General features: G+C 56.1%; 1 protein-coding gene across 1 annotated transcript; it reads right to left on the reverse strand.

Annotated features, from left to right (window-relative positions):
- Positions 1–203: 203 nt before the first annotated feature.
- GNA11 (G protein subunit alpha 11) lies at positions 204–20632 on the reverse strand. Its single transcript, XM_047777576.1, has 7 exons — positions 20260–20632; positions 12188–12372; positions 6937–7091; positions 6431–6559; positions 4014–4143; positions 3774–3927; positions 204–2591 (listed from the first exon to the last, which is right to left on the reverse strand). Exons 1-7 carry the CDS (start codon positions 20393–20395, stop codon positions 2401–2403), a joined length of 1080 nt encoding a protein of 359 aa, XP_047633532.1. The 5' UTR covers positions 20396–20632; the 3' UTR covers positions 204–2400.
- Positions 20633–20745: the final 113 nt, after the last annotated feature.

The following is a 20745-nucleotide window of genomic DNA, read 5'->3' on the forward strand; positions in this document are numbered from 1 at the left end:
CCTGGTGCCACAGTCCCAGCCCAGGGCAGGAGGCACACCCTGGGCAGCTTGGCTGTGGCTCCTGTAAGCTCCGACCCCATCCTGGAAGTGCCAGGGTCCCACAAGGAGCCAAACAAGAATCAGGGGACACCCAGGGGGCCTCCAGGGCCTCTCTGCTGCAACCCCTGCCCCCAGTAACAGGAAATAAGCCAGAGGGGGCCCAGTGTTTAGGAACAAAATTTATTCCAATTTAAAAGAGAATTCATTTCAGGAGAAAGATATGAAAAGTCAATTTCCATAGGTATCTCTGGATTAAGGGGTCAGGGCCCCGATATGCTGAGCAGAGCCACCACCACTGCCTGGACATGGGCAGCTCTGGCCACAGAAGGTTGGCACTGAGCTGATGGCGCCCGGCCCTCAGCCCGCACAGACAACACATGCATTTCAACGACCAAAGGTTTAAAAACAGCATTTTTATATAATATTCTTTTTTAAATAGGCTAAGGTTTAAGTCATCTGAAATCAGGACTGTTTAATATACAAGTACAACCGGACAAGGTCGCCCCCACCGGCCAGCCCGGTCACGGTCCCTCACTGCCACTGGGGGTGTTGGCACTGGGAGGGCAGTTCTGATGGGTGATGGGACACAGTGGGGGCGGGGGGTCACCACTCAGGGGAAGCGCCATGGAGGTGAAGTTCACCAGAAACTAACCTCACACACTGGGTGAAGAAGGGGCCGAGGCTTGCCACCCCGACCCTCCTCTGCATGGCATAGGGCCAGGCAACTGTTGGGGGCACCAGGCCCGCAGGGAGGTTTGGCACTGTGGCCAAGCTCACTCTGGGATCTTGGCACACTAATCCTCTATGGAAGCTAATACTTTGGGTGCCCCCATCCCTGCCACCCACGTGCTCACGCCACCCGATCCAGTTCCCTGTGTGATCTGGGCCTGTGGGAGGCCCACCGCCAGCGGCACCTTCTGCCCCCCAGCGCACACATCAGGGTTATGGCACAAACTCTCTCTAGTGGTCACACAGCACAAAAGATGGCCCTTTCAGTGGAGATGCCAGAGAACAGGCCCAGAAGCTTGGGTCCTGCCCACTCTGCCCCCATCCTGGGCCCTGTGCATCAGGGGCAGGAGGGAGGCAGGAGGGGACGCCAGCCAGGGACAGGGCTGGTGTGGGCTGGTGTGATTTTTGAGTTGTTCCTCTCTATTTGTCAAGGGCCGCACAGAGCGCTAATGTTCAGGGTCCAGAAGCGCTGGGCAGGCAAGGCATCACTGGCAGTCCACTGACGCCACATTTGTGCAAAAACAAACCACCATGGTGCGCAGTCCACACAGCATGAAACACCCACTTCTTCCGGCAAACACCAGCCCTGCCTCTCCCTACCTTCAGGCCCTCTGGGAGGGGCCTCAGTGCGTGGGCCTGAGGGCCTCCCTCCAGCTGCCACAAGCCCCGATGGCTCCACTCTGGGCAGAGGGCAGCACGGTGTGCACCTGTGGGGTGGCCATGGACCCGCCAGGGCGACCCTCCCTGCCTCCCTCTCTGCCAATCGGGGGTCAGACCTGAGAATATTCTGAAAAAGTTCCCACCCCACCCCCACTGTTTCCAAACTGGCTACAAAATGGAACAGAACAAAGAGTGACTCCCAGTCCAAATGGGCCTTCTCCCAGGCCCTGGTGGGGCTCTCCTACCTGCGTGGTGGCCCAAGGCCATCAGGGGTGCCTGGGCAGCAGCCCTCAGGAGCCCAGGAGTGCTCCCAGTGGGAGACACTGGTCCCGGAGGCCAGCCCAGAGAACCCTAAAGCCCCCAGGGCTCCCACCATGGGCAGGGGTGTAAGCCAGGGCCCAGGGGCTGGTTTTATTTTATTTCCTCAAAAAAGAAAAAAAAAAAAAAAAGGTTAGGCACTTCCCAGGGCGGGCAGCGGGGGGCGCCACCCACCCCCACTTCTTGGAGTCCGGTGCAGAAACGCAGCGACAGTGGCGAGGATGTCAATAACTTAAAAAAGGAAGAAAGAAAAGTCCCAGTGTCTGCGTCTCCGCGCCTCCAGGAGATCAAGAAGAAACCAGGGAAGAAGCCATCCTGCTGCGATGCTCGGCCAAGTCCCCTGATGCAGAGCCCCCCACTGGCTAGAGGGAGGCCCAGGTCTCCTCTCTGCCGGTCTTCCGTAGGTTCTTTTTTTTTTTCCTTTTTTTCTTTTTAGAAAAAAGCAAGCCACAAGTCAAGGCCAGAAAAAGGTGGCCTTTGCCACTGACAAAAAGGTGAGAAGGTGCACGAGGTGTATAGAAAGAAAGATGTACATCCCCTGATAACTGTGAAATAAAAACCATTTGTTTAAAAATATGAACCCCTGACTCCCGTGGGCAGAGACGCCACGCAGACTGGCGGTGTGGATGGCGTGGGCGGGAGCGTGGCCTCGGGTCACACCAGGTTGTACTCCTTCAGGTTGAGCTGCAGGATGGTGTCCTTGACAGCGGCGAAGACGAAGCGGATGTTCTCCGTGTCGGTGGCGCACGTGAAGTGGGAGTAGATTATCTTGTCACTGTCAGGGTTCAGGTCCACAAACATCTTCAGGATGAACTCCCGGGCAGCCTGCGCATCCCGCTGCGGGCCTGGGGGAGGCGGAGCATGAGTGAGGGCAAGGGGTGCCCACTCTTTAGGGGCAGCCCCCCACCTCCCCAAGCTCCTGGGATGAGGCCCTGACCCCCGCCTGTGGTTTATACCACCAGCTCTGGCCCGGCTGTGGCCTCTCCGGGTGGCAACTTTCAGACAGCTGTGCCCACCTAGCCTCTGTGCCCAGTTCCACCCTGGCACCGACCCCTTTGGCCCCACCCCTCACTCATCTCCACCCACCACGCAGACGGCCCTCAGCCCACCCAGCCAGGGCCCCTCCAGGCCTACCACCCATGCCCACGTGAGACGCTCCCACCACCTCCTTCCCTCCTGCCTCACCTCACTCCACCCGGTCCACACCACACCCCACTCAGGGGCACACGTCCACACACATAGCCACACATGCTGGGACACAAAGTCATGGCCGTCCACCCACAGCCCTGCTGCCCCCTCCCAGAGACCCTCCTGCTCTCACCCATCACCCACTCTGCCCCAGAGGCCCAAGGAGCCCACACTGCTGGCCCTGCAGGCCTCACAGCACCTTCAGGGTGGGCCAGGTGCCCTGCTCCACATGCAGCACCAGCACAGAGCTGGCCCAGAGGGTCTGTGATGTTCCTCCTTCTCCCGACTGTAACCCCTGCCGCCCTGCCCAGAAGGCAGTGGCGAAGCCCCAGCTGCACCTCCGGAAGCACCCGGGGGTCTCAGGTGGGAGGAGATAGAGGGTGGGGTGTGTCCTGACAATAACTCGGGCTGACCCCGGGGGACAGTCCTGGGTCACCTTGGGTCCCCAGTGCCTCACTTCTCCCTGCAGCTGGACCATGGAGCCCTTACAGACTCTGTGCTCTGGCTGTGGGCAGGCAGGAGACAGGCTGCCAAGTGGGGGGGCACCACCCTCCTGCTGCTGTGAGGTGACCGCAGGACGCCCCCTCCCACTGATGATGCTCTCCTGGGGGACATGAAGGTCCTCCCACCATCCAAGGCTCAGGGAGGAACCCAGGAAGCTCCGGTCATACTAACTGTGCCACGGCCTTGGCAAACAGCCTTCCTGTGTCTTCCTGAGCCACAGGCGAGGGCACGGAGGCCCAGAGGTGGGACTGGGTGAAGGACATGCTGGCGACGCTAGGTACCAGCCTGAGGTCAGGCCGGTAGGGGCACCCAGGCCCCGGCCATGCCCCACTCACCATCAAACTCGGGGAAGTAGTCCACCAGGTGGGAGAAGAGGATCTTGTCCTCCAGCAGGTCCTTCTTATTGAGAAAGAGGATGACGGATGAGTTCTGGAACCAGGGGTAGGTGACGATGGTCCGGAAGAGCGCCTTGCTCTCCTCCATGCGGTTCTGTGGGGTAGGTGGCGGGTTGGCGGAAGGCCCCCCAGAAGGGCCTGCAGGACTGCCTCCCCCCCAGGCTCAGCACCGGGCCTCACCTCGTTGTCCGACTCCACCAGCACTTGGTCGTACTCACTCAGGGCCACAAGGAACATGATGGATGTCACGTTCTCGAAGCAGTGGATCCACTTTCTCCGCTCGGACCTCTGGCCTCCTACGTCCACCATCCTGCAGGGCAGGCACATGGCTCAGCGCCGGGGCTGCAGACCACTTGACAAGTGCTCCCCCAGCATGGCCGTGTCTGCGGGAGCCACAAGGGTCCCGCAGTGTGAAAGGCAGTCCCCTCAGCTATCTCAGAGCTGGCAGGTCCCCAGTGCCATCAAGCCAGGAGAACACAGTACAAACAGAGGGGTCTCCTGAGAGCACCAGATGCCTGCTCTAGACCACGCCTGGACTAGAGGTGACAACCTCAGACGGATGTCCGTGCCTGGAAACCAGTCTACCCTCGCGGAGCAACGCACACATGGCCTACGTAACACGGGAACGGAGCCCAGCCAAGGCTCGGGGCTGCACGGCGCGGGCTGCTGGTCAGGTGGGAGATGCATGGACTCAGATGCTGACGACAGGTGGGAGTGGCTAGGGGGCAGGAGAGGCGCTTGGCAACGGCACCCTGAGTGTTACAGCTGGTCACAGCTTCCCTCTTTCTACTTGTAAGTTTCCTAAGTTTTCCATGATGAGGAAACATTACTTCTTAAGATAATGGCGAGAAAAGGAAACAGCCCGAGAGGGCAGGGGTCCCACCTGGGTCCAACCACAGCAGCTGGATAGGCAGGCAGGAGGGGCTGGGGGTGGGGGGAGGGCCAAGACAGGCCATGGGCGCAGTTGACAGAGGCGAATTCGCCTGGCCAAGGTTACACAGAGGAGGTTCCAGCAAGCACAGGTGGACAGCCAATGTGCCAGGAAGACTGAAGGGACAGGAGGGTGGTGGCCAGACACCAGGCCCACACTGGCAGCTGCGGCCAGTCTGGGGCCAATAGCATCTGGAGCCACTGCCTTTCTGGAGCATGAGTCTCCCCAGTGATGGGTCTGGGATGCCCCAAGCCTGTGCCCTGCAGGTCTCTGAGGTCCCAGACCCTACCAAGAATCTGACTGAAAAAGAAATCAAAATGCTGAACAATGGAGTTCCCATCGTGGCACAGTGGAAAAAAATCTGCCTAGGAACCATGAGGTTGGGGCTCGATCCCTGTGAATGGCTGTGTACGTCACAGACGCGGCTCAGATCTGTCGTTGCTGTGGCTGTGGTGTAGGCCAGTAGCTATAGCTCTGATTTGACTCCTAGCCTGGGAATCTCCATATGCCATGGCTGCGGCCCTGAAAAGCAAAAAACAAACAAACAAACAAAAAAACAAAACAAACAAACAAAAAAATGCTGAAGTCTCACCAGAAAAATCAGGCACACGCAGGGTGATGCCTACAACCTCTGAGGGCCTAAGGCAACCACGGGGGGCGGATGGGTGAGAGAGGGTGGGGGGCCAGGTGGAGACAACCAGGCTCCTCCACCTGGGGCTGGCGTTTCAAGACTGTAGGACTTAACCCCCGGCTGGTGAGCACTGTCTCTGGGGCCCACACTGGGAGGAATCAGCTCCCACCCTCCACCCTTACCTCCCAGGGTGTGCTCTCGGAGCAAAAGGGACCATGGGCAGTGGTGGCTGGAGGGTTTGCAGCCAGAGCCAGGCCCCTGCCTGGAGCCTGTGCCTTGGAGCCCATGGCAAAAAGATGTCCCCCAAATTCAGTCCACCCAGAACCTGAGAACACAGCCTGATTTGGGAGCAGGGTCACTGCAGATGTCACTGGTTAAGATGAAGTCACACCAGAGCAGGGACCCATGAATTCAGCAACTGGTGATGTCACCATAAGAGGGAAATCTGGGCACAGACACAGGGAGGGGCCATGTGCTGATGGACTCAGAAATAGAAAGAGGCTTCTACAAGCCAAGGGACACCAAGGGCTTCCAGCACCACCAGCAGTTGGGAGGGACATAGGACAGATGTCCCTTCACGCCTTCAGGAGGACCCAGCCCTGCTGACATTACCACTTCAGGACGTTTGGCCTCCAGAGCTGGGTAAGGATCCACTTCTGTGGTTTTAATCTGCCCACCTGTAGTCGTTTGTTATGGCCGCCCCAAGAGACACACACTTGGCCTTGCCCCTTGGCAGTTCTTGACAAGCTGCAATCTCTTGCAGTGGCAGGCCAGTCCTCAGGGATGGCCCGGAGTCCACTCTGGCCGTGTGACCTGCGGGACTGGGCCCCAGTGGAGAACCTGTCCCTTCTGCAGAGGGGCCAGGAACTGCCTTCTCCTGGCTCCTGACCAAGGAGCCTTCAGGGTCACCACAGCCCTGGAGCACCCCTGCTCTGGCCAGGACTCCAGGCCAGCCACCCCACCTGCACGCGCACACGCCCTCCCTCGCCCTGGCTGTCTCTGAAGGCTGGTGGCAGTTGCGGTCGGGCACAGTACCTGAAGATGATGTTCTCCAGGTCGAAGGGGTACTCGATTATGCCGGTGGTGGGCACGCGCACCCGCAGCACGTCCTGCTGGGTGGGCAGATAGCCTGAGGTGGCGATACGGTCCACGTCGGTCAGGTAGCTGCAATACACAGGCCGAGCTGCTCAGGCCGGGCTGGGCCAGGGACTTCCCGGCCACCACAGGTCCACTTAGCGGCGGGAAGAGGCCTCCCTAGCGGGGGCTCAAATGGCCCAGAAGCCCTCAGGACAAGGACAGGATGGCAATGATGCCAGACAGGACCCCAGCCAGTTCCGAGGGACCCTCCACTGGACCTGCCCAAGGATGGCCATCCAGGAGACAGGGACTAGCGCCGGGGGTGTCTGAAGGGTGACTTTCAAAAACACGCCTGTTACTTTAGAATAGTCTTAGACACACAGAAAAGTGGCAGAGCTACCACAGGAAACTCCTGCAAACACCCTACGTGAAATCACACGTCCACCCCCAGCCAGGTCACTCACTACTTGGCAGAGTCAGAGAGCTGGTACTCGCGCCTGCGGTCATAGCACTCCTGGATGCCGGGGTCGTTCCACAGGGTCTTGATGGCACTCACGTACCGGTGCTCGAACGTCGTCACCTTCTCCACATCCACCTCCCGGATCAGCAGCGCGTTGGCCTGCGTGGATGGGAAGGGGAGGCCCACAAGTCAGAACTATCGTCTCCAGCTTCCCACAAGCACACTTCTGACCATCCCCCAGTGCAAGGTGGGCAAGGTGAAGCCCAGGATGGAGGCAGTCCCTGGGAAGGAGTGGGGCTGCCTTGCTGCCTGCCCCGGTGCCCAAGGGGCTGCTTTTGAAGGTGGGGGAGCAGGTGGGATGAGAAACAACCACACAGACAGATAAGTGTCCTCTTTTTTCAAGTGATCCAGGAGTGGGTGGGAAGGATAAATTAGGAGTTTGGGATTAAATATACACACTACTATATATAAAACAGATAACCAACAAGGACCTACTGCATAGCAAAGGGAACTCCACTCGGTATTCTGTAATAACTTATATGGGAATGGAATCTGAAGAAGAATGGATATAAGTATATGTATAACTGAATCACCTTACTGTACACCTAAAACCAACACAACATTGTAAATCAACTATGATAAAATTTTTTTAAAAACCCACAACCCTCTCCCCAAAAATTAGCCTTTAGTTTGTTTTTCATGTTTTTGTTTTTGGCCGAGGTGTGCAGCAGCTTGATGTGGGATCTCAGTTCCCAGACCAGGGACTGAACCTGGGCTGCAGCAGTGAAAGTGCTGAGTCTTAACCACTAGACCACCAGGGGACTCCCTAGGCCCTAGTTTTTATCACAAGAAAGTCAGAGTGAATAAACAGCCTATAATAAAAAATGTACCTTTTTCTTATTAAAATAAAACATGCAGGAGGATAATAAATAAAATTTTGTTTTTTTGTTTGTTTGTTTTGTTTTGTTTTTGTCTTTTTGCCTTTTCTTGGGCCGCTCCCGCAGCATATGGAGGTTCCCAGGCTAGGGGTCCAATCGGAGCTGTAGCCACCGGCCTACGCCAGAGCCACAGCAACGCGGGATCTGAGCCGCGTCTGCGACCTACACCACAGCTCACGGCAACGCCGGATCCTTAACCCACTGAGCAAGGGCAGGGACCGAACCCACAACCTCATGGTTCCTAGTCAGATTCGTTAACCACTGCGCCACGACGGGAACTCCCTGCTTACTTAATTTTTAAAAATTTTTATTTATGGAGTTCCCGTCGTGGCGCAGTGGTTAACGAATCCGACTAGGAACCATGAGGTTGCGGGTTCGGTCCCTGCCCTTGCTCAGTGGGTTAAGGATCCGGCGTTGCCGTGAGCTGTGGTGTAGGTCGCAGACGCGGCTCGGATCCCGCGTTGCTGTGGCTCTGGCGTAGGCCGGTGGCTACAGCTCCGATTGGACCCCTAGCCTGGGAACCTCCATATGCTGCGGGAGCGGCCCAAGAAATAGCAACAGCAACAACAACAACTACAACAACAAAAGACAAAAAAAAAAAAATTAAGTAAGCCGGGGAGGGACCCAAAAGAGGGGACTGCGGCCTCCAAACAGGACAGTGGAACAAACACCACGGGCAGCACCCGAAGTCTGAGTCACAGGTGGGACAGGCCCGAGAGCCTCTGTCCCTAAGAAGAAATGTTTACTTGGTGTCTGCCCCCATTTCCTGCACACAGCTTCTGAAGCCTCCCTTATCTGACAGGATAATGTCCTGCTCCTGGCGGCCTGGCTGGTGGCCAGATCACCCAGCAGGAGGGGAGGCTCAGCTAATGGCCATGGTCCAGTAAGTCAGGCCTCCATACACACCCTGAACAATAGGGCTCGGGGACCTGCTCCTCAGAACCACCCAAGAGCCACCAGCCAAGATTTGCACACACGCACATGACCAAGCACACACACATTACACACTACACACAACGCACAGGGCAGAGGCTCTTGGGAGACTCCCGCTTATTCTCCTGCCTGCTCCATGTGCCTGTGCACAGGGTGGTCCAGCCCTCACAACCAGCCACACTCTCTGAGGGGCCCGGGAGGAGACACACCTGGGCAGAACCCCCAACAGGGAACCAAGGGGTCCCCCTGCCCAGGCTCTAGAACCCACATCCATCCCCTCCCAGGAAGCTCTCCAGCCCCAGCTCCCGCCCTGCCCTCCCCACCTCTCACTCAGGCCTGCAGAGGTAGACACCAGCCCCAGAAAACCCCACAGACTGTGGTTCCACATAGATGAGGGGCCAGAGATCTGTTTCTACGGCCACATTGTCCCTGCCACTGTAGCAAAAGCCTCCAAGGCCACATAAACAGTGGGCATGGCCCGTGCCCAGAAAACTGTATATACAGACACAGGCCTCAGTTTTCCCACCTGTTCCAGATGCTATGGACTTCTGTGGTCCAAACAGGGGCCTGGACTCTGGAGGGGCCTTGGCTGGAGGCCATCATGCAAACCAGAGGATGAGAGGCTCCAGCAGGCCCCACATGTGTGACCTCCACAGCCAGGCCAGCAGGGTCCCCAACCCAACGCTGGGCCCTGCAGGGTCCCTGATGACCCACGACCGGAGCACCAAGGGAGGAAGATGCCAATATCTGAAATCTGATTGACTGGCCTCATTAAGCCTCAAAGTAAATGAATTAATTTAAACCATACTGGATAAATATGGGCTCTGGTGCCATGTGTCAGCCCAGGCAAATTTCTGGGGTTGAATGAGAAGCCCCCAAAACAGCTCTACAAAAGCAAAGCCAGGGGAGGTGGCCAGGGAGAGCCTGCTGGTGCACAGCTGGGGGGAACGCCGCTGGGACAGCAGGCTGGCAGCCATCCAGAGGGCAGACCTAGAGTTACTTGGGTCTAGGTCTAGAAATGAGGATGGGCATGCAAACAAAAACCTGCACATGAATGTTACAGCAACGAGTTCACAAGAGCCAAAAAGTGGAAACAGCGGATAATGGATAAACGGATAATGGATAAACAATGTGGTCCCTTCATACCTGGGAGCATCACTCAACCGTGAAAGGGAGAGAAGCACTGACACTCGCTACCACCTAGATGGACCTGGAGACCACGATGCTAAGTGAGAGAAGCAGACACAGAAAGACACATGGTGTGTGACTCCATGGATGGGAAATGTCCAGAACAGGAGAACAGGCACATCACAAACACAGAGAGTGGGTTCCTGGTTGTCAGGGGCTGGGGGAGGAGGATGGGAGTGACTGCTGATGGGGACAGGGGTTTCCTTCCAGGGAGATGAGAATGTTCTGAAATTAGAAGAGATGGTTGCACAACTCGGAATATATTAAAAATGAGTGAGATGCACACCTTAAATGCGTGACATGGTATGTAAATTTTCTCAATAAAGCTGTTACTAAAGAAAATAGAAGGAACCAATGGGACATAATCAAACTGACAAGCTTCTGCACAGCAAAGGAAACCATAAAAAAACCCCAAAGGAGAAAACAGTTTCAAACGAGGCAATGACAAAGGCTTCTTAATCTCCAAAATATACAAACAACTTATGCAACTTGATAGCAAAAAAGCCAACAACCCAATTGAAAAATGGGCAAAAGACCTGAATAGACATTTCTCCAAGGAAGATATACAGAAAGCTTGGGTACAAAATAGCAAAAAAAAAAAGAAGAAGAAGAAGATATACAGATGGCCAACAAGCACATGAAAAAATGCTCAACATCACTGATTATTAGAGAAAGGCAAATCAAAACTATGATGAGGTACCACCTCACACCAGTCAGAATGGCCATCATTAATAAGTCCACAAATAGGAGTTCCTGTCATGGTTCAGTGGTTAACGAATCTGACTAGGAACCATGAGGTTGCAGGTTTGATCCCTGGCCTTGCTCAGTGGGTTAAGGATCCAGTGTTGCTGTGAGCTTTGGTGTAGGTTGCAGATGCGGCTCAGATCTGGCGTGGCTGTGGCTGTGGTGTAGGCTGGCGGCTACATCTCCAATTCGACCCCTAGCCTGGAACCTCCATATGCTGCAGGAGCGGCCCAAGAAATGGCAAAAAGACAAAAAAAAATAAAATAAAATAAGTCCACAAATAACAAACGCTGGAGAGGGTGTGGAGAAAAGGGAACCCTCCTGCACTGTTGGTGGGAATGTAAATTGGTACAACCACTAGGGAAAATGGTATGGAGGTTCCTTAGAAAACTATACATAGAACTACCATATGACCCAGCAATCCCACTCTTGGGCATATATCCAGACGAAACTTTCCTTGAAAAAGACACATGCTGGAGTTCCTGTCGTGGCGCAGTGGTTAATGAATCCGACTAGGAACCATGAGGTTGCGGGTTTGGTCCCTGACCTTGCTCAGTGGGTTAAGGATCCGGCGTTGCTGTGAGCTGTGGTGTAGGTTGCAGACGCGGCCCGGATCCCGCGTTGCTGTGGCTCTGGCGTAGGCCGGCGGCTACAGCTCCGATTGGACCCCTAGCCTGGGAACCTCCATATGCCGCGGAAGCGGCCCAAGAAATAGCAAAAAGACAAAAAAAAAAGAAAGAAAGAAAAAGAAAAAGACACATGCACCCCTATGTTCACTGCAGCACTATTCACAATAGCCAAGACATGGAAACAACCTAAATGTCCATAGACAGATGATTGGATTAAGAAGATGTGGCATATATACACAATGGAATACTACTCAGCCATAAAAAAGAACAAAATGCCATTTGCAGCAACATGGATGGAATGAGGGACTCTCATACCAAGTGAAGTAAGTCAGAAGGAGAAAGACAAATACCATATGATTTCACTTATATCTGGAATCTAATATACAGCACAAACGAACCTTTTCACAGAAAAGAAAACCACTGACATGGTGAACAGACTTGTGATTAGGACGGGGAGGGAGTGGAATGGACTGGGAATTTGGGGTTAACAGATGCAAGCTATTGCCTTTGGAATGGATAAGCAATGAGATCCTGCTGTATAGCACTGGGAACTATAGTCACTTAGGATGGAGCATGACAATGGGAGAAAAAAGAATGTATTCATGTATGTGTGACTGGGTCACCCTGCTGTGCAGTAGAAAATTGACAGAACACTGTAAATCAGCTATAATGGAAAAAATAAAAATCATTATAAAATTTTTAAAAAAGGAAAGAAAATAGGAAGAAGTGCCACTGCATGGGGTCACAGAGGGTCAGATACGGTGTGTGGAATAGCTGAGGACGCTGGCCCAAGACGCCATTTGCCACTCACCCAGCCACTCACCTTGTTCTGCTCATACTTGTAGAGGATTTTGAGGGTCTCCATGGCCCGGATCATGGCCTGCATGGCCGTGAAGATGTTCTGGTACACCAGCTTGGTGAAGCCCCGCTTGTCTTCCTCTGAGTAGCCCGCCCCGTGGATGATGCGCATCTGCTTGATGAATGTGCTCTTCCCGCTCTCACCCGTGCCTGCAAATCATCAACCCATGAGAGCTGGGCTGGGAATCAGCACCCCACCCGACCCGCACGGCTACCCCAAGAACCGCCCCACATCCTACATAAGAGGCATGGAGGCTTGGAGGAAGGACGCCGTGGGAAGACACTGGGCACCTGCTGCAAGTGAGTCTGAATTTATAGAGGCCACAGAAGTGAACGTCTCCACCAGATGCCACCTTAACTAGTCATGGCGCCTGCTCATGCTTCCCACATGTACCCTCCCTCATGTGACCACATCCCGCCACCATCAGCAACTCCTCTCCTACGACCTCCAGCCAGAATAACTCTCCTCATGGCATAAGTTTGGTATTGAAGGCCACACCAGACCTTCGCAGGACACCATGCTGTCACCTCCACAGTCCTCCAAAGCTCCTTTCTCATCAGCCCCTGAACCTGACAGTCACACCTCTTATGCCACATCTCCCTGAGGGATCCATGTACTCCTCCCTCATGGGGGGTGGGGTGGGGAGAGAGCACACAGGAGTGCCATGTCCCAATCAGCACCCTCTGCTGACACTGTGGCGAGTTGAGCAGTATCCCTAGCCTCCATCCACACCATCCCTGGATCCCCCCAGTAGTGACAACCGTGATACCTCCAAACATCGTCCAGTATCCTCTCTGGGCAAGATCGCCTGTTTCTGACAAAATGCTACTGTTTTAAAAAGATACAGACCTAAATGTCCACCGACAGATGAAGTGATTAAGATGTGGCATATATACACAATGGAGTACTACTCACCCATAAAAAAGAATAAAATAATGCCATTCACAGCAACATGGATGGAGCTAGAGACTCTCATACTAAGTGAAGTCAGAAAGAGAAAGACAAATACCATATGATATCACTTTTATCTGGAATCCAATATACAGCACAAATGAAACTTTCCACAGAAAAGAAAATCATGGACTTGGAGAATAGACTTGTGGTTGCCCAGGGGGAGAGGGAGGGGGATGAACTAGTAATTTGGGGTTAACGGATGCAAACTACCGCCTTTGGAATGGATAAGCAAAGACATCCTGCTATATAGCATTGGGAACTATATCTAGTCACTTATGATGGAACACGATAATATGAGAAAAAGAATGTATATATGTATGTGTGACTGGGTCACCTTGCTGTACAGTAGAAAGCAGACAAAACAGTGTAAATCAGCTATGATGGAAAAAATAAAAATCATTTAAAATAAATTAATTAATTAATTAAATTAAAAGATACAGGAGTTCCCATAGTGGCATGGAAACAAATCCAACTAGTATCCATGAGGATGCGGGTTTGATCCCTGGCCTCGCTCAGTAGGTGGGGGACCCTGCATTGCCGTGGCTGTGGCGTAGGCTGGAAGCTGCAGATCCGACTCAACCCTTAGCCTAGAAACTTCCATATGCCGCAGGTATGGCCCAAAAAAACATAAACACACAAACAAACACACCCATCAGGGAGAAGAGCAAGGCCCCCCCTCAGGCAAAACCATGCAAGAACCCCATGACGAGCCTCATTCTAGCTATATACCTGCACAGGTGATGTGCACAGGGGACCTACTGCCACACCACCTCCCAGAGAGGACACCATGTGCCTCTTGGTCCTGGCCACGCTCTCATCTGGGGGTCGCTTGGCCCCCCGCTATTCCCCCGTAACACCACAAGCCCAGTTCCACGGGGACAGCTGTGGACACTCATGGCCGATGCCAGCGCTCACACCACTGTTCCATCAGCCACTCCTTGGGCCCTTCCCCTCCCAAACTCCACTGCAACTCCCCACATGGAAACCCAAACTCATGTTTTCCAAGAAGTGTCCCAAAGACCCCAACACCCCACCTGTTCTTGGTCTGTTGCCTGCTGAGAGCCGGCTCCTCTGTGCCCCACCCCCAGCACATCCCTGGCTCACAGAAGGCACTGCACAAACTCTTCCTGAATGAACCCAGTGAACTTGGCCCCAATCCATAGTGCTGGCTCTGTCATACGTCCCCATTGGTCCTCTGCATTGCAGTCCTTACTCTAAGAACAGGGGCCCCTGGGAGTACAGCCCAGTTGTAGGGAGGTCCTGCCTGGGGGCCTGGCATAGGTCAGATGGATGCAGCTGGGTGTGCTCAGTGGCACCACCAGATGCCCCAGCTGAGACTAAGCCCCGGGCAGCCACTCCTCAGGTGTGGGAGAGAAGTGGGGCAAGGAAGCGGTTCAACCTCGTCCCAGGCCTGGCCTGAGGGCAGGAAGGATGGTGCTGGTCTGACTTACTCCAGGAGGGATTCAAGATGAGCAGCATCCACAACCCCAAGGGCAACTGGGTGCAACCCAGCAAGAGAACACCAGTGTCCGGGGCTGCCGCTAGTGCTCCCTAGCGCCAGGATGTGGGAACCCCAGGACCACAGGCGAGAGCACCGCCAGGGATCTGGGCTCCTAGAAACATAGTCTGGAAGTCCAACATGAGCCGTGAGCTGTATCAATAGATCCAAGATCAAAGAGAGATGCCGACCTTATGGTGGGGGGACAGAGAAAGCGCAAAATTCTCGTGCAGGGAGTTCCTGTCGTGGCTCAGTGGAAACAAATCTGACTTGCATCTGAGAATGCAGGTTCGATCCCTGGCCTCGTTCAGTGGGTTAAGGATCTGGCATTGCCGTGAGCTGTGGTGTAAGTCATAGACAGCTTGGATCCTGAGCTGCTGTGGCTGTGGTGTAGGCCAGCAGCTACAACCTCTGATAGGACCCCCAGCCTGGGAAGCTCTACCTGCTGGGGGTGAGGTCCTAAAAATACAAACAAGCAAACAACAAACAAAACCCTTGTGCAGCCAAAGCTGGTGATTACACCTTGTCCCCCTCACTCCATTCATTCGTTCATTCATCCACCTATCACCCCATCTCCCAAAGGACAGGTGAGGGAGTTGAGGCACAGAGAAGCAGAGCTGGCGTCTCCTGCCCAGGTGGCTCAAGGTGTGGACACCAGCCACCCCTGGGACAGCCACGCTGCCTAGTAGAACTCAGAGGCCCCTCTCTTGCCCCACGTGCTGGGTCCTACTGCAGCCCTTCCTGAGCCTGACTCTCAGGAGGCAGGGAGACATGGTGGGAGCTCCCAGTCTTGCCCAACCCTGCTGTGCAATCCAGCATGGGTGTGGGGGCCCCACCCCCCACCAAGGCTTAGGTGAGAGAACCGATGGGCAGAGGTGGGTGACCCACCTCCAGTTCAAACCCCAACCCCCATCCCCCAGGCCTCCAGAAGGGGTCTGACTTCTGGCTCTGGGCCTGACCAAGGTCTGAGAGCAAAAGCAAACTGCGGTAGCAGCGGGAAGGGCGGCTTCCACCAGGGTCTGTGGTGCACCCACCAGGCACAGAGGGACCACTGACCAGTGTAACACCATGAGTGAAAACAGTACATCTGGCACACCCAGTAGACGTGCATCGCCCCACTTAATCCCCCCAAACCCTGAAGTCGGTATGATGCCTATTTTTTCACAGAAGAGAAAACCAAGGCCTAGGAGGCGCTGGGGACAGAACTCTGCACTGTCCTGTGAGCACCACCTCCCAGGGCTGCTCCACAGCTTGCAGATGGGAGCTGGGCTGAGGCACCAGTAGGGAAAGCAGTGACAACAGGTCAGAACAGTGCCTTGGCTTGCTGAGCACCTCCTGTGTGCCAAGGGCCTCTCGGGCATCATCAGCTTAACCCTAAACATTGCTGCAGGCGGGGAAACCGAGGCTGCGCACAGGAGCCTCCACCTCCACCTGCTCACAGGAGGGCCTCCGGAGGGTGGCAGCTGCCAGCTGTTCCCCAAGTTCCTGTCTGTCCACATATCAGGACGCAGGTGAGATGTGAGGATATCCAAAAGCCCAGGTAACCTGGTCACCACCATTCTACTTGTCTGGGGGACCTGTGTTCAATAAGCCAATCAAAGTCACCCAGCAAACATCTCAAGAGGCCCACAGGGCTCTTTGCCAGGGTGCGTGGGGTGGTGGGTCCTGCAGGTGGGATGAAGTGGAGTAAAGAGGGGGAGACACCGTGGCAGGGTGACACCCAGGCCATCAACCAGCCACGTGCCCCAGAGAGGCAGTCACCCAGGAGGCAGAGAGATGTTGGAAGTGGTGCCACAGTCCCCCAGCCAGCAAGCCTGAGGCCTGGGGCTGGGTTCTGAGAGAAGCTGGAGTTCAGCCAAAAAATAATGCTGCATGTGGGTGCCCCCAAAGCCCATGGAGACACCTCAGTCCCACCCACAGACACTGCACAGGCCCTACAGCTCACTGTCCTGATGGGAAAGGAGCATCAGTGGGGACCAGAGAGGTTGCCCCTCCTGAGTGTGGCCCAGTGCCACACATCTGCCCAGCTCAGGCGCTGGCCAGACCTGCCCACCCAGGGCTGGACTTTATCCCCAAGGCTGCCTAGGGCAAAGGAGGGACAAATGGGCTCAGTGTCCCTCCTGCCAGGGGTCTTCCTCTCTGCTCCATCTGTAGCTGCTCCAAAGTCCCTGCCCAGAAGCAGCAATGACCACGACATGCTCCTGGGCTGCAGGGAGGAGGGCTCCACCACAAAAATCAGAAAGTGAAACCTTTTGTGGTTAAACAACCAAGTCAAAGCACTTCCTCGAGTCTCTCAGTAGCAACCAGCGGGGCTTGGCCGACACGCTGGAAAGCATTTGTGCACACAGAGTCCGTGGCCTGTGGACACACCTGGCGAGGACGAGCTTGGGCCAGTGATACTCACTCCTTCGTCCCTTGGTAAGGAAAAGTGTCACCTGGTGCTCAGGACACAAGGGAGAATTCTGAGAGTGTGTCTGGGCCCCAGCACCTCCAGAGACCCTTTCAGCAACACAAAGTTTCATTTAACTCTAGAGCACCTAAGATGCATCCTGTGGTACGAATGGGGTAGGGTGGGCCTCGGGCCTTCCACAGCCCTGGGGCCTCCCACAGCCCTGGGGTCTCCCACAGCCCTGGGGTAATTAAGGGGTAGGTGAGAGGCCCCAAGGCACTTCCTGCTCTTGGGGTCTGCAAGGGACACACAAGGCCACTGCCAGCAGTGGTGGCCACGCTCCACGCTGAGCCTCAAAGCCCGGAGAGGCGTGCCCTTCCCGCCGGGGCCACCACACCCGAGGCTGGATTCCGGGTCTTTTCACTGCCCTTGGGGGCTGGCTCTGGCCAGACAGGAAGCCTGCAGAACTGACCGCCCTTCTTTATTTAGAAATCCTGGAGCTGCTCAGGCTCGGCCGGGCCGGAACACTGAGCTCCAGGAACGGCATTTCCCTGGAAGGCCTCGGTGTTCATGGGGAAACCTGCCCCAAGGAACAGACAAGGGGCTGCTCGGTGGTTCTCTGCTGAGTGACAGAAATGCAGGGACAAAGCGCTGCACCTGTACCAGGAGAGTTCATGGGAGGCCGAAGCCAGCAGGAAGCTAGCTCCCGAACCCCTCTGGGAGCTCCTAACAGGAGCCAGGGTTCTCTCCTGTCCAGTGGGAGAGAGGTGCTGCGCGGCGGGCACTGTGGCCACTGCAGGGACAGTGCGCTACTCCCAGTCCTCACCACAGACCGATGTCAACGAGGACATGGCCCAGAGTAAGAGAATCAACGAAACTGAACACGGTCATCACATGCGCTCAACTATGAACTGCATATTGAGTGCACACATATACCTGGCTTTGGACCAAACAAACAAAAGTATTCACTTCTTTAGGATTCACAAAACACCTGACGAAATAACCTACAGTGATCATGCACCAGCTCTGCAACACTGCACCTCACATGGCATGCTAACATGGCATGGAGGCATTCTGATAACATAAACACGGGTGATTCTGCTTCCAGAGGACACTAGGCCATGTCTGGGAACATCTGTGATTGTCACCAGTGGGGGTGCTCCCAGCATGGAGTACGAAAGGCAGGGATGCTGCTTGGCCCCTTGGCCCCCAGCACATCCCTAGGACCTTGACCCAGCCTTACAACCGTCCTCCTCGTGTCATAAAACTTTGCCTTGAACCATCATCATCCTAACTGCCTGCCATACCTAGGACCTAGCTTCTCAAACCAGACTCCCCACCTCCCGCACGCTCGCAGGGCAGGGCTGGGTGCCTCTCTCAGGGGAGGAGTAGGATCACAGACACAGGTGCTCCCACAGCCAACACCCCACACCCAAGGGTGGGCACCAGATGCTTCCAGAGCCCCTGCAAGCCTCCTCAGTCCAGGCCCAGGGAGACCAGATACACATACCAAGGATGCAGGAGCACCCACCACCATGTCAGTCTGGAGCCTGGAAGGGCTCAGGGCTGGCGGTGGGAGCGACTACGGGCTCATGCAGCCCCCAGCCTCCAGCCAGGCCATGGGTCTGGTAACATTAATATGCTGGGAATTTTGAAACCCCAGTTCTGAAAATAAAGTCTACCTCTTCTGGCAAAAGCCAGCCAGTGCCACGCTGTCCTCCCAAATGCCACTGGGACTCCACTGCCAGTTTTCTCCAAACTTTAAGGTTACTCTCTGCCTGTCTTTTCTGCAAAGATGGCCCATATTATAGCCTTTAGGTAAAGCGGAACAAATTTGGGGAAAAGAAATTGGCAAAGTATTTTATCAAAGAGAGGACAAGGGGGGTCCCCACAGGTGGGAGAAGTAAGGTGTTCCCACCAAGACCTGCAGCCTCCAGAAAGTCACTCCACCATGCAACTCAGTGACTCCAAACCCTGCACCAATAAGCCGGTACACCTCTCCGCGGCAGACCCCTCCTCCACCCAGGGCCCATCGCAGCTGCATTTCCAACTTTCCCACAGTGCAGGAATGCAGCCCAGGTCCAGAGAAGGCAGGGCAAGGGCTTCTGTTGTGTAAACGACCTTCTTGCCTTTGACTGCAGAGGTAAGGCCTCCAACAACCCTTATTTGGGGTGACAACACTAAGCTGACAGCTGGGCCGACTGGCTCCCACCAACAGGTGTGCCTTGGGGAGATGGAGATTCAGACAGGAGTCTTCTCCAGGAGGAGAGGAGGACCGGGAAGCCCAGGCTCCCACTAAGACATAAGGAAAGAGGCTGGCGAGGGTTGCCGAGTTGGCCAGTTCTGAAAACCGGCTAAGGCCCCTCTGGGGCTCCACCTGCCCCGACCCCAAGAAAAGGGGACAGGCTGTCTTCTCGCCCATGCGGTGTACCTCACTGGCAGGGACATGGGTCTTCCCCACACAGACTGGTCTGAGAGAACGGAGATTGGAGGGGCCCAGCACGCAGGGAACAGGGCTCCACCTGGTGGGAAGAGTGGAGAAAGGATCCCAGGAGGCAAGGGGCACATCTACTGGACTACAGCCGGAAGGTCTGGACCTGAACAGATGCTGGGGTCAGCAAGGGGGGCACACCCGGTGGGGGAGAGATGGACGGCCAGCCCTGTGCAGGGAAGGGCCGTGTCTCAAGAGAAGGGGCATAGGGCAGACCCTCCAGGGTTCTGGGGGCCTGACCTGGAGAGCAGAAGCAGAAGCTGGCCCTGCAGGGATCAAGGAGTGGACAGCAGAGGCAGGGACTGATCCCGAAGCGTCCTGGGAGCCCACCTGGACAGGAGGGGCGAGGGTTAATCCTGAAGGAACCCGGGCCCGTTCTGGACAGCAGAGACTAGGGACTGACACTTCGGGAATCGGGGATCAGGGCCCTGCCATGGAAAGAAGAGGCACGGGCAGATCCTGAGGCTCTGGGGCGCTGATGTGGACAGCAGAGGCAGGAGCTGACCCCTCGCGTTTCAGGGACTCAGCCTGTACAGCAGAGATTGGGGCTGACCCTGCGGGGTTCAGGTGGCCCAGAGGCCGACGGCACCGAGTGTGCTGACCCCAAGGCCCGGGGTCCCCACCGTGGACACCACGCAGGGCCGCCACGCCCGGCCGTCCCCGCGCCGCTGGCCCTGGGGACCCCACAGGCCAGGCCCACTCACCGAGCAGCAGCAGCTTGAGCTCGCGCCGGGCGTCGCGCTTGTCCCGCCGCAGCTGCTTCTCAATCTCGGCGTTGATCCTTTTGGACTCCTTCACCTCATCGCTCAGGCAACACGCCATCATGGACTCCAGAGTCATCGTTCCGGCCCCGGCCGCCCGCCGGCCGCCCCCGCCGTCGCCCCCCGGCCGGCCCGGCCCTGGCCCGGAGCTGCCCTGGCCGCGCCCGCCTGGCCCTCGGCGCTCGGCCCCCGGGCCGGCGGTCAGCCTCGGCCACCTGCGAGCGCCGGTCCCGCTTGGCCGCTGATCCCGCCCGGACGCCCTCTGCCCGCGCCGCCGCCGCCGCCGCCACTGCCGCCGCCACCGCCAACCGCAGCCGCCGCGACCGAGCGACAGCGCCTCACAACCTAACCCGCTCCCGCACAGCGCCGACGGGCGGCCAGCGCGGCCAATGGGAGGGGGCGGTGGCCCGCGCGCCCGCCGCGGGGGCG

Source organism: Phacochoerus africanus, chromosome 4, assembly GCF_016906955.1.
Source record: "Phacochoerus africanus isolate WHEZ1 chromosome 4, ROS_Pafr_v1, whole genome shotgun sequence".
NCBI lineage: Eukaryota > Metazoa > Chordata > Mammalia > Artiodactyla > Suidae > Phacochoerus > Phacochoerus africanus.

Bases quoted from the DNA above. Each gene is read 5' to 3' on its own strand.
- GNA11 (XM_047777576.1), bottom strand. From the start codon at position 20,395: ATGACTCTGGAGTCCATGATGGCGTGTTGCCTGAGCGATGAGGTGAAG. The intron at 12,373-20,259 runs GTGAGTGGGCCT...GATGATTTGCAG, and splicing joins GCTCAAGCTGCTGCTGCTCG to GCACGGGTGAGAGCGGGAAG. The intron at 4,144-6,430 runs GTACTGTGCCCG...CCTGCCCTGCAG, and splicing joins CTGGAGAACATCATCTTCAG to GATGGTGGACGTAGGAGGCC.